This window comes from Xiphophorus couchianus, chromosome 15 (assembly GCF_001444195.1).
Source record: "Xiphophorus couchianus chromosome 15, X_couchianus-1.0, whole genome shotgun sequence".
Lineage (NCBI taxonomy): Eukaryota > Metazoa > Chordata > Actinopteri > Cyprinodontiformes > Poeciliidae > Xiphophorus > Xiphophorus couchianus.
The window spans coordinates 11,691,457-11,702,799 of NC_040242.1; the positions used below are offsets into that span (position 1 = coordinate 11,691,457).

The 11,343-nt window shown below is 37.5% G+C and overlaps 2 protein-coding genes across 3 annotated transcripts; both read right to left on the minus strand.

Annotated features, from left to right (window-relative positions):
• Positions 1-586: 586 nt before the first annotated feature.
• Positions 587-7,143, minus strand: LOC114158898 (phospholipase ABHD3-like). Of its 2 annotated transcripts, none has more exons than XM_028040802.1 (9): positions 6,684-7,143; positions 5,877-6,037; positions 5,618-5,800; positions 4,640-4,685; positions 3,994-4,106; positions 3,742-3,915; positions 3,600-3,648; positions 2,178-2,343; positions 587-2,085 (listed from the first exon to the last, which is right to left on the minus strand). In XM_028040802.1, the coding sequence occupies exons 1-9, from the start codon at positions 6,801-6,803 to the stop codon at positions 1,829-1,831; spliced, it is 1,269 nt and encodes a 422-aa protein (XP_027896603.1). In that variant the 5' UTR covers positions 6,804-7,143; the 3' UTR covers positions 587-1,828. The 2 variants fall into 2 exon arrangements, with proteins under 2 accessions (XP_027896603.1, XP_027896605.1); XM_028040804.1 differs by having other exon boundaries at positions 6,915-7,142.
• Positions 7,144-7,892: 749 nt separating this feature from the next.
• ctsbb (cathepsin Bb) lies at positions 7,893-11,031 on the minus strand. The gene is made up of 10 exons (XM_028039625.1): positions 10,951-11,031; positions 10,475-10,598; positions 10,288-10,373; positions 10,042-10,156; positions 9,852-9,967; positions 9,326-9,411; positions 9,113-9,256; positions 8,917-9,033; positions 8,382-8,510; positions 7,893-8,289 (listed from the first exon to the last, which is right to left on the minus strand). Exons 2-10 carry the CDS (start codon positions 10,595-10,597, stop codon positions 8,213-8,215), a joined length of 993 nt encoding a protein of 330 aa, XP_027895426.1. The 5' UTR covers position 10,598; positions 10,951-11,031; the 3' UTR covers positions 7,893-8,212.
• Positions 11,032-11,343: the final 312 nt, after the last annotated feature.

Genomic DNA, 11,343 nt, shown 5'->3' on the forward strand with positions numbered 1-11,343 from the left:
AAAAGGCCTGGGATATAATCGGTGAAACCGGAGGCGGCTCGCTGTCAGGATCGCCGTGTGTTGTGACATTTTTACATAAAGACGAACCTCGTGATATGTGTTAATTAAAACCATCTGAATTATTTGTTGATCTTAGTCACTTAACTTTTAATGGAGAAAAATGTTTGATGCCATTTAGTGCCTTAAACCTTTTGCACATTTTGACAGGTTACAACCACAGATAGTCCATCTAAAACCTGATCATCATTTCTGTGTTTCTACATTTATTGAGATACTTATTTGTTATTATTTTTATTCAACTATTTGACTTGCCTTTGAGAGTTGCTATTTTTTTTTTAATTTTATTTTGTTTTGCTTTCTTTGTGCTCAATGACAATAAAGAGAATTCTGATTCTGAAAGTTAATTGACTGTTAATGGGATTTGAAAAGTAGTGCTTAATTATGTAGTGGACAAAAATAATACATTGCTTTCAAATATCTTTGTACAAATAAGATGTGAAGATGTGAGCTGTGACTACATGAAAAATTGAAGGGGCATGAAGACTGTTGCAAGGCAACCAAATATGTAAATGAATCAGATAAAATGTAAATTCTCTAGATGCCATTCTTTATTTGTTTCTACAAGATTCAGTACATAACATAGAACAAATTATTTACATATTTGTGCATTTACATGTATGTGTCTTATGAATAACAATAAAAAGTATGATTGTGTTTATAGCTCTGACAAGTGAAACAAGGGCAACAATGTCACTCAAAAACATAAAAACCCATTTTAAACGTGCAGAAACAATGTCAAGGTACACGTTGTTAAAGGCCAACAATTAACAATTTTAGCTGCAATTATTTATTCATGGCCATAAATGATGCATGAAATCACTTCTCACTAAGAGTCACCTAAAATATAAAATAATGGAGGCATCTGTGATGAATCTAACTTCATTTCCACCTGGATTTTTATCACGTTAAAGCAGGGTCCATTCATCATAAGCGCAACAGTCGATACAATCGTGAAACATGTCTGTGCTGCCACAAGAAATAAATTCGAAACAAGATTTCTCAAAATGCCTTCAGGAACAGTCAAGCAGATTTGCACAGACTAAAATTTTTCTCATTCATCTGTCGCTTTTTCATTGTTGACCAATGTGCAATCGGTCAACAAAAGGCAAATCGTAGCAAAATAAAACATTTTAATACTTCACATTCTTCCTGACAGAAGATGCTAATATTTTAAGTGCACAGAAAGATCAAGTGTGTATCTTGTACAATTTTTACTCATTTAAGTTTTTATGTACTCTGAACTGCAAACAAGCAAACAGTACATAATTTAAGGTGTTTAAAATACCTTGATGAGGAAGCAATGCATCAGTCTTAAAATTCTTTATATTAACACCAGAGAGTAATGAAAGTAGAGCAGTTCTGTCTTAAACATTCTTTTTTTCCATGCAATTTGTTTAAAAAGGCTTTTTTTTTTTCACATATTACTTTGCTCTGTGTCTGGGGTGGATTTTAGTGAAGGGGAAAGAGGAAGCAATTAACATTCCAAAAATCATTTAAAAGTCATTTAGAAATATTTCTTCCATTTGTGCAAAAGCTTTTCGCATGCTTCAGGACTTCATACCTAAACACTTGAAAAGTGGCTTTCCCTGCAATGAATTTTAAATTAGTTTGTTTTGCTCCCATCTGAGGTAGATCAGCAGGGCTGCGATGACGTCAAAACATTTGGGTGGACGGCCAAAAGCATGCAAGTTAAAACAAAAAAAAACACACACACACACAAAAACAATACATTTCAGTGACTTTTTTTTTCTCTATTCAAGATCAAGCTTTACTGACTACTGACATCCCTGAATGGTTTTTCTCCAACATCACTATGTTGTTGATTCGACTCATCTTTTGCCATGCCGCAGGCTCTCTTGATGTCCTTCGGGTGTTCAAAGACTGCCTGGACAAACTGACCGAACAGGCGCTCCATGTAGCTCTCCCCGCGAGGAAACAGACCCTCCAAGAAGGCAATGTGTCCGCCGTGAGCCGTCAGTAGCAGGGCAACGTTTGGCAGCGTCTGGACTATGGAGACCGGGAATGCTGCAAAAGCCGCAGAGACATTCAAAAAGGTCAGAGACAAGTTGCAAAGTTAGTAGGTCTGTGAGGATCTGACCTTCCTGTCATCTACTCACTACTCTGTGGAGAGAAAGGGTCATCAGCAGCATTGAGACATAGGATGGGTACAGCAGTGTGGGGGAGTTTCTTGGCTGGGCTGGCATCATGATAGTAATCGACACACGACTTGTAGCCAAACACATGTGAAGTGAAACGCTCGTCAAACTCCCGGATTGTTCGTGCCTGGAACAGAGAAAAGAATTAGACGACAGAGGACAGGAAAAAAAACGCTCAGTTCATGCTTTTATTTGCATTCCTCTCTACTTCCATTTCATACCTGTAAACACATCATTTCATAGCAATTTACTTAAATCATGGAAAATCTGTTTTTATCTGTTATGGAGATAAAGTGTCATAAAGATGTTCAAATTTCAGGTATAATATGAATCAGCTGCATTGCACTCTAGACCTTTTTACTTTGGTTCTGGTTCTTTGAACCAACAGACTCAAAAAGATAGATAAGAGCCCCTTTTCAAACTAAAATAACTGAGTGACCACCAGCTCATAAATATAAGACATTAGGGTCAACAGACTGCAAGTAAATATGCTGTAGAAAATAACTTAAAATTGTTTCTTGTCAAAGCTGGTACAAAATCTTTCACACAGAAAGTCAGCCCCATTTGCTCTTCATCTCTTCTTCATTCACAAATTAACTTCTTTCATTTGTTAAAGAAGTGTAGGTTGAAAACCTACACTGCCAAAATCTATAATATAGTGTGCATTTGCACCAGTGCCATGTGAAAATTACACCAGTCTTTATATGTGAAATACATCTTATGAATGTTGCAGTCCAACTTAAACGCCTTACAAAATAAAAAAAAACCTGAATTGTATGGAGGAGTAAGATCACTGTAACGGTTTAATAGGTTGTAAATGATTAACATGAACAAGTCGTGATTGCAATTCCCCCCATTGACCACTAGAGGTCATACTAGAGAACAATGTCAAGGTATGAGCTTCTTAGATGTTCACATCTAAAGCCACTTAGTCTCATCTGATCAAAACCCTTACCAGACTCCTCTCTTATGGTAAATTAAGAAAGGAGACCATGTTAAGAGGGCAACGTATTGTCAACTCTTTGAAAGATCAAGACTTTTCAAATAAAAATCTGGTGGACTCAAGTCCTTACCTGGTCTTGTTTTTGACAACTGCTTTTTAATCATTGCGCTTAGAGTGACTAAAATAAGCTTATAAGAAATTCTGATCAAGTTAAAAAGTAATGTGCTATTTAAAAATATTTCAGTTATATTTGTTCATTAGCAAATTCAAGGAGTTTTTCTTTATGTGGGATTTGTTTTTCTCAACAAGGCAAATGTGCTAAAATAAAAGTAGAATTTTTCTACATTTTAAATTATGATATGATGCTATGACATTACAACAGTAACTTATATTCGTTACCAATAGTGTCAATATAAGAGAAGATGTTCAACGAGCCGTACCTTCAGCACATAGTCGACATCCACCACTTTCTCCAGAATCTTCCTGTGCCTGTAAGAAACAAGGCAACATTTAGTTTTCTAATAAAATCTCAATCTACACACTTAACTGTGGTTAACTTGAATGTACAACAAACTGTGCAACCTGGTGACTTTTTGGCGCAGGCCATTAGTGAGGTGTTTATTGAAGAGAAGCCAGTTGAGAGGCTCCTCCATCGAGTCGGACGACTTCAGTGCATCCCAGGCGACGGAGATGGTGATGCCTGCCACCATTCCCGACTCTGTGCGCTTACGGGCCAGATAGTTCAACAATATCATTCTGCAGCAGAGAAGAAGGGCCGGAAAATAATTAGGATTAGGTCAATGAGATGCACTGAGCTGGTCGCCAACCACTCACCCTCCAAGAGATACACCAGCACCCAGAACCGGAGCCTGAGGGTACAGGCCTTTCACATGCTGCACAACTTGCTCCAAATCTGAAGTGTTAGCAGCGCAGTAGGTGACTGGGGTCTGAAAGAGGCACGGATTCAAAGGAGAAGTGTTGGATTCACAGCTAAAAGGAGGGCCTTTATTCATCATCATTATCACCATTATTGCCATAATTATTGCCATTACTGGCAACTCTTACACTACAGTTGCTCTAGCAACACCCAGGGATGGTCATTCAACAACATTATTAAAACCAGTGTGCTTATAACAAACATCTAAATCCACAAAATGGTATCTTTTTATATATATTTAACTCACTAAAATGGTAGGATTTGACAAAAAAGAAAACGTAATGTACAATTCACTAAATCATTCTTGAAATTATTTGTATTTTCTAACCATGTGAGTGAACTTTTGAAAAGGAAGATAAATGCATATTGTTTTAGAAAAAATATATTTATGGTATATATTACAATTTAAAAAATATCTTCTGAATAAAAACATTTTATGTAGTAGAACTACTTCAGAGCAATCACATTTATGAGCTACAAAAATGGTTACATCTCCAGTACTGATCACTAAAACAGTGTCTCTTTGAGGTTCATATTACTTACCAACAACTCTTCCCCTCCTACTCCTCTGTTGTTGAAGACCACACATCTGGAAAAAGAAGAATCAATACAAGGAAGTTAAGTCTGTAGGACAGTTGAAATTAAATAAATATTTCCTTAGGATAGATTACTTTATGTATTTAATATTATTGTCTGAACAGAAACTAGTTTTGACAGCTCTATGCAGACTTTTGGATGCTACTGGAGCCCCTTCGCACTTCCCCCTGAAATTTTTCTTTTAATTAAATATCAAATTTTCACATATTGGTAACCCTTAATATTTATTTTTACTTCATGCAAATGAGACTGATTTAAATTCTTAATTTTTCTAAACTGATCAAAGTAATCTGAAACTCTTAATTTGTCCATGACTTCCTGTGTGATGCAGAAGCCCATATGTATTATGATATTACATGTGTTACATGTGTAATATATTTCTCGCGCCTACAAGAGACTACTTTTCAAAATAACATTCCATTAAAATAAGGCAGACGTCTTGATTTTTCCGAAGTCACGAAATGGCTACACACAAGTTAGAACAATGACTAAAAAGAGACGGCTCAGATTTAAACATGTGGTCAAACGCTACTGGGACTTGAGGAAACACAAATTTAACTTTCTTCATTTAGATGTGGTATGCAAACAACCTAATGCCCGCTGTTAAATGTGGTGGAGAATCCATGACGCTGCAGGCCCATTTCTCTTACATATTCCCTCGAGACCATGTTAAGAGGGCAACATATTGTCAACTCTTTGAAAGATCAAGACTTTTCAAATAAAAATCTGGTGGACTCAAGATTATTTTCCTCACTCTTTTGAGTAAATAGATTCAAATAAATATTGGCTTTTTTCTGAGTAAGATTATCCTACTTAGCAGCTAATTGAACGCTTTTAGCACATCTTTCTCAGGTGCAACCAAGGAGTGTATGGTGTATCTATCCCTAATTCTTCTTTTTTATAAAAAGCAGAAGCAAAGCTGACCTGTAACCCCGTCTTGTTGCCTGGCTAACAGCATGAAGCACGTAGGGCTGCTGGCTGTTCCCAGTCAGTCCGGGGAGGATGAGCACAGTAGGTCGCACGCAAGATTCAGGGTAGGTCTCACTCATATGATTGTCAACCCAGTCCAAGGAGATCTGACCACCATCTAGTGTACGAATCAACTCACTGAAAAGAAATTAAAGCAAAATAAATTACCAAAAGCAAAAAAAGGAAATCACATAAATAAAAGGCTTCCTCTTACTTGCGATAAGAGACAGGGGGTCTGGATTTAAGGAGAGCACAGACCAGGGTCTGCACCCGCCCTCCCCAGCACCAGGGAGTGGGATGGAAGCGCTCAGCTACCACAGGACAGTGCTTTTTGAGGAATACACTAAAAGCTTCAGTACATATCAAGGCAGGAGTCTGAAAAGAAAGGGAGACCAAATAATCTCTGAAATAAACAGAAAAGGTGTTGACATTAAAATCAAACAAGAATGTATGCAGCCATCAAGCATTATTAAGCCATAGCATAAAGGGTCTTAGTGTTAATCAAATGTAAGTAGTTGTAAAAGTAATCTGCACTTCTTAATTTCGAAATTTACCAGATTAAAGAATTACATACCTGAGTTTTTCATTATTTATGGAAAACACTATAAAAACAGCGTCCTGCAGATTGTGAACATTTATACTACACGAACTCCATAAAAGATTATTAAAAAAATAATTTTAAAAAATGAGCAAATAATACATAACAAAGCAAAGTATATTTAGTGATGTCATAAACTAATAATAATCATTATTTTGAAGAATGAATAGATAAAATAAATTAAAGCATGTTTACCGAGGTAAAAAAAAAAAACAAAAGACTGAATACAGAAAAGTAAAACCTATTTAACGCTGCAATAATGAAAGTGCGTTTAAAAGAGAACGAACGAATTGAAAGAAAACAATTTTTAAAAAGTAACAATGGATAAACCCACATTTTGGGGAAAAAAACCCATAAAAATAGAATAAGCAATAAAGCGCATATATTGTAGTTAATGTCAGCTAAGCTAGCGCTGTGACTGACCTCACACTTGCGGCCCCACAGATAGTATAGAGCAGCGGTCACTGAGCAGATGAACACCGTGTACGGCCTGGAAACAGACTCCCAGTATGTTCTCCACAACTCCACACTGGATAAATACATGCCAGTGACCTATGGCTATCCTCCAGCACAAACCTAAAACCGCAGTGCCGACAGCGCTCGACACAACAAAGACCTGACAGAAAATGATTAAAGTAACCTCGGGGAACCTGCCTTCATCCCCACCAGCTACCGATCAAAGGTCGCTTCCCGATTTTCTTCAACCCCGACAAGTCCCATCAGTTATGACAGCGGCGAAGTCCACCAGCGGCCTTTATTGACCGGTATGTTCTCCGGGAAACGCCGCTTCCTGACTGCCAGGCCATCACCGAAGTGTTTGAGTTTAAACCAACCAGAGTCTGCCTCTGATGGCGACTCGTTTAGATCCCGCCTTCTGGCCTTCTTCTATCGGCATCAAACTCAAAATGTGATTCAGCGCCACCTCCAACGGTGTGGCGCTTTGCTGTAAGTGCATCTTTGTGATAGATTATTTAATCTATCACAGCCTATCTAACTAGATCTATCTAACTCGCTTAAAAACTAGTTAAGCGAGTTTTTAACTCGCTTAACTAGTTAAAAAAGTTTAAATTGCATTTCTTCTTCTTCTTTCTTTTAAGCCAATTAAAGTGGCTAAAATTAAACTAATAACATCACAGTATTGGCAAAATGTTCCAACATTCACTGGGTAACTTGATCTGAACTTTGACTTGAGTTTTTCAGTTTCTAAAAACTCTCAAAATCATAGTGTGATATTTTATGGCCACAAATGATATAGCTTTACTTCATCTCACACACAGACAATTCTTGAATGAATGTGCACCCTTATTTCTGCTGCTCCACATAGTCTGAACTGTTGAGATGTTGAAATCCAACCCATTAACTTTGTCTCGTAAATACTGATTCCTTGGAGTTTGTATTTTTCTGCCAATATACTGCAATTAAAAATTGGTTACCCTTCCAGGGAGTAAAATAAGTTATCCCTCCTTTTAAATGCTCATATTTTGTGTGCAAGGGAGTTGGCAGTCAAGTAGACCAGGCTGGGAATTTTATGGAACAACCTTCACCAATCACCTCATTTCTTTTAACATGTTTTTTTTGTGTGTATAAGCAAATAATTTATATGAAAATAAATGAAAGAAGAAAAGGCTCATATTTACTTTGATATTAGATTTATTTAATGTTAAAACAAACCTTATAGAAGTGCATGCAGATACTTTTTGTTACAAACATGTGTAAAAGCAACTTTAAAAATAAGCTTCTAACTCACATTTCACTATAGAAACAGAAACAAAGCAATTCCTAAAATAAATTCAGATTCTCGTTAATCAGGAAATGCTGCTTCAAGCTCTACCATAAAATAATCATCTGTCATGAAATCCATTCCTTATGATAATCTGAACATAAGTTTACATGTCATGTACTTGCTGGTCTTAGACCTTAAAAAGAAGCTCGAAACATATTTTTTAAATCATCTATTTGAGGGGGATTCCTGCGACCACTTCAGACTCAATTCCACATTCATCATTTCCACGTTTTATTTTGAAGAAACCTGTATGCGGAAAGACACATGTATTAGAATGTTGTGAACTTTGCATTTTTGTTGTAGAATATGAATAAAAAACGTTACATATTCACTTTTACCTTTGTCTCCCCAGTCATTGTTCCAGGAGTTTGCAGCCAGCCAGTAGGGGGTGCCATTCTCCTCCCCCCAGCCTAAGATCTTTATGGCATGACCTCCCAGCATTTCTCCAGTCACATGCTGATACACGCCTGTTACAGCAAGAAAGAGCTCATTAACTTTCATGCTTAAGGAAGAGTATGAATACTCTTCTAAGTGTCAGTTCAAAGAAGTCAAGAATATGTGGAAAATCAGTTGTGACTCAGTGGTTTAGATTAATGCAACAAGCAGGATCAGACTGAACAGGACTTCAGCAGATAACTGGCCTGCTTATCTGTCTCTGTATCCACAGCCTGAGAAAAAAATGAGGTGAATCCACCTTGCTATGTTGTTAAAACACACAGGAAAGAAGAAGACAAATACTTAAATAAAAAAAGATATAGTGTTAATCATAAAATGAAGTTAAACACCTCAAAAATCAAATTAAAGGAAAAATGTGAACAGCTTTGTTTGTAGAGTGGAGATGTGTGTACACAGCTGGGATAGCAAATTCCTCACCAGATTTGTACTGCAGGAAATCCTCATAGACACTAAAAGCTGCCTCCACAGGCCCGTTTTTATACAGCTCTGTCATGATCTGTTGCTGCTCCGAAGGGATGCTGTACGAGCGCAGGCCTAGAGGGGAGCAGACAAAGCTTAGAGTCAGACACGAGATAAACCAAAGCCAGCAAAACTGTTTTAAAAATGCCTCTACCAAAGTGTTTGTCCTTCGGGTAAGACACAGTATATCCATCCGTGCATTGCTGCACACATTTAGGGGTTTCTTTTTCGCCTTGGCACGGAGGACGAGTTCCATTTACATGATGTTCACAGGAGGCAATGGTGTAGGGTCTGCAACCTGTAACACGCACATAGCTGCTACGTTTTTTGGCCCTCAAAAGATGCAGTGAGTGTGGGTTGAACTCACCAACTTTGGAGTCATACAGGCCTCCTGTCACAAGGCCAGTCTTAGTCCAGAACTCCCAAGCAGCTGAGGGATAACCACCAAAACACCTGCAAACAAACAAACCCACAGTATGTGTCATTTTGAAAAGTCAAGAATGCAAGAATATGAAGGAAACACACCAAATGGTTTGAATGTATTATCTTTTCTCCTTGATCTGGGTTAAGCTACCAAACTGTTTACAATGCAACTGAGCAGTCTTCTCCAAAACACCATTAAAAATGTCAATGAAGTCTCAAAATGCCAAGTACTGATATCATTTGGAGGTTATTTTTTTAGTCCTTGGAACAAACATGCAAAGGCAAAAATTTGCACCTACAATTAACAATTCAAACACTACATTTTAAGGAAGATTTTGCTTGCTTTTTTGTTGTTTTCCTTTGAAAAATTGAGCCACTGTTGTCACTTCTCAAGCATAGTTATCTTCTGGATATTTAAGAATCTAGAAGTGCCCTTTTATGTGGAGAAATTTCTTTGTTCTTTTGCTCACCCCATTCCACATTCATCACAGCAGGTGAGCAGATCTTCAGCAGAGATCTCCAAAGTGACCTTACCACCACTTTGGATACACAGACGGTCAGATATTGCTTCCACTGCCCCAAAAGCCTGTAGGAAAAAAAAGATAAGTAACAAAATGTTGTGAAATAAAAAGTTGTTTTTTTTGTAGGGGTGTTTTTTACCCAGCAGGATCCACAGGAGCCCTGGTCTCTGATCTGATTGAGGGTGGGACAGTTGGGCCACTGCTGGCGTGGGTCAAAGCTGTCTGGAAGGTTTATACCTGCAATGTTATGAACCCTAAACGAGAGAGGAGACAGTCTGTAACACCCTGCAGATGACAAACCTGTTGATTATCACCTGCTTCGTCATGTGAGAGTTTGAACACTCACATCTCACACCCTGAAACGTGAAACACTGTTAAAACTTACACTTCCGGCAGTTTGGGTCCGTTCAGGATGGTCCCACAAAGCCCTCTCACATAGCTGATGTCAACATTATGGAAGTTGTGGCCGGCCTAAACAAGAGTGAAGTAATACAGCTGGATTATTACCACAGTCTGTGGCCGTGTCACTTTCATCTTGGAAAAAAAAAAAAAAGAAAACTGAATAGTCTCACTGTCCAGGTGGTGTTGGCTTTGTTAATAAGGTGGATCAGTTCTGAGGAGAAGGGAGAGGGATTAGGTCGAGCCCAGGCAACGGACCCCGTCACCGCGATACAGAGCAGGAAGAAAGGATGCATCCTGAATAACAGATAACATTATTAGTCAATGGGAGAAACATTATTAAAACACCTGAACTCATAAGAACTGTGATAACCGTAGCTGTAATTACACACTATTTACTGTTCCACGTGATGCTATCTGTTATGCTTATTTTCTCTAATTAAAGCCAGAAACATTTAGTTAATTTTATATATGACACCATTTCAAAGAAGTAAATTAATGGATAACTTTCCCAACTTCGAATTATTAAATTCTGAGATAAACCAGTGCTGTAAGTATTAATATAAATAAAAATTATTTCAATATTTTAACTAGTACAATTCTAGTTACAAGAGCAAAAAAACAACATCTTAAATCAATGTCCTCCTACCTGTGTTGCTGTTTCAAAGTTGGAAGCTTCTCTTCACTGCTGTTATCGTTTACGTCAAAGAATGAGGTCTGTTGCAGTTCTTTATATGAGATGCAAAGTCATAGAATCACATGTTTATGCAATAAATGTGTCATAACTGTTTGTCTCATGTGACCAGAAAAACTCCAAAGGTTTACTGTTGCTCCTGGAATTAGGATACAGGTGAGAATAAAAACAGAAATATGCAAACCCATGCAAGTCCCTCTTTATTTTGGTAAACAGAAGAGTAATTCACAAGGAACTGTATGGATCTCAGTCTTCTGCTTTAAAATCTATACTCCTGAAAGATGTTGATTTACTTATACAAAAAAAAAGCAAATCAAAGACATTTTTATAAACCTCATGAAACAACAA

What these genes read in the sequence shown, in the direction of transcription:
- LOC114158898 (XM_028040802.1), bottom strand. Translation starts at nt 6,803, where the DNA reads ATGTATTTATCCAGTGTGGAGTTGTGGAGAACATACTGGGAGTCTGTT. An exon ending in GCAACAAGACGGGGTTACAG is followed by an intron (nt 4,686 to 5,617) that starts GTCAGCTTTGCT and finishes TTCTTTTTCCAG; the next exon opens with ATGTGTGGTCTTCAACAACA. An exon ending in TAGGAGGGGAAGAGTTGTTG is followed by an intron (nt 4,107 to 4,639) that starts GTAAGTAATATG and finishes TGCCTCTTTCAG; the next exon opens with ACCCCAGTCACCTACTGCGC.
- ctsbb (XM_028039625.1), bottom strand. Translation starts at nt 10,597, where the DNA reads ATGCATCCTTTCTTCCTGCTCTGTATCGCGGTGACGGGGTCCGTTGCC. An exon ending in GCTCCTGTGGATCCTGCTGG is followed by an intron (nt 9,968 to 10,041) that starts GTAAAAAACACC and finishes TTTTTCCTACAG; the next exon opens with GCTTTTGGGGCAGTGGAAGC. An exon ending in CCTGTATGACTCCAAAGTTG is followed by an intron (nt 9,257 to 9,325) that starts GTGAGTTCAACC and finishes TGCGTGTTACAG; the next exon opens with GTTGCAGACCCTACACCATT.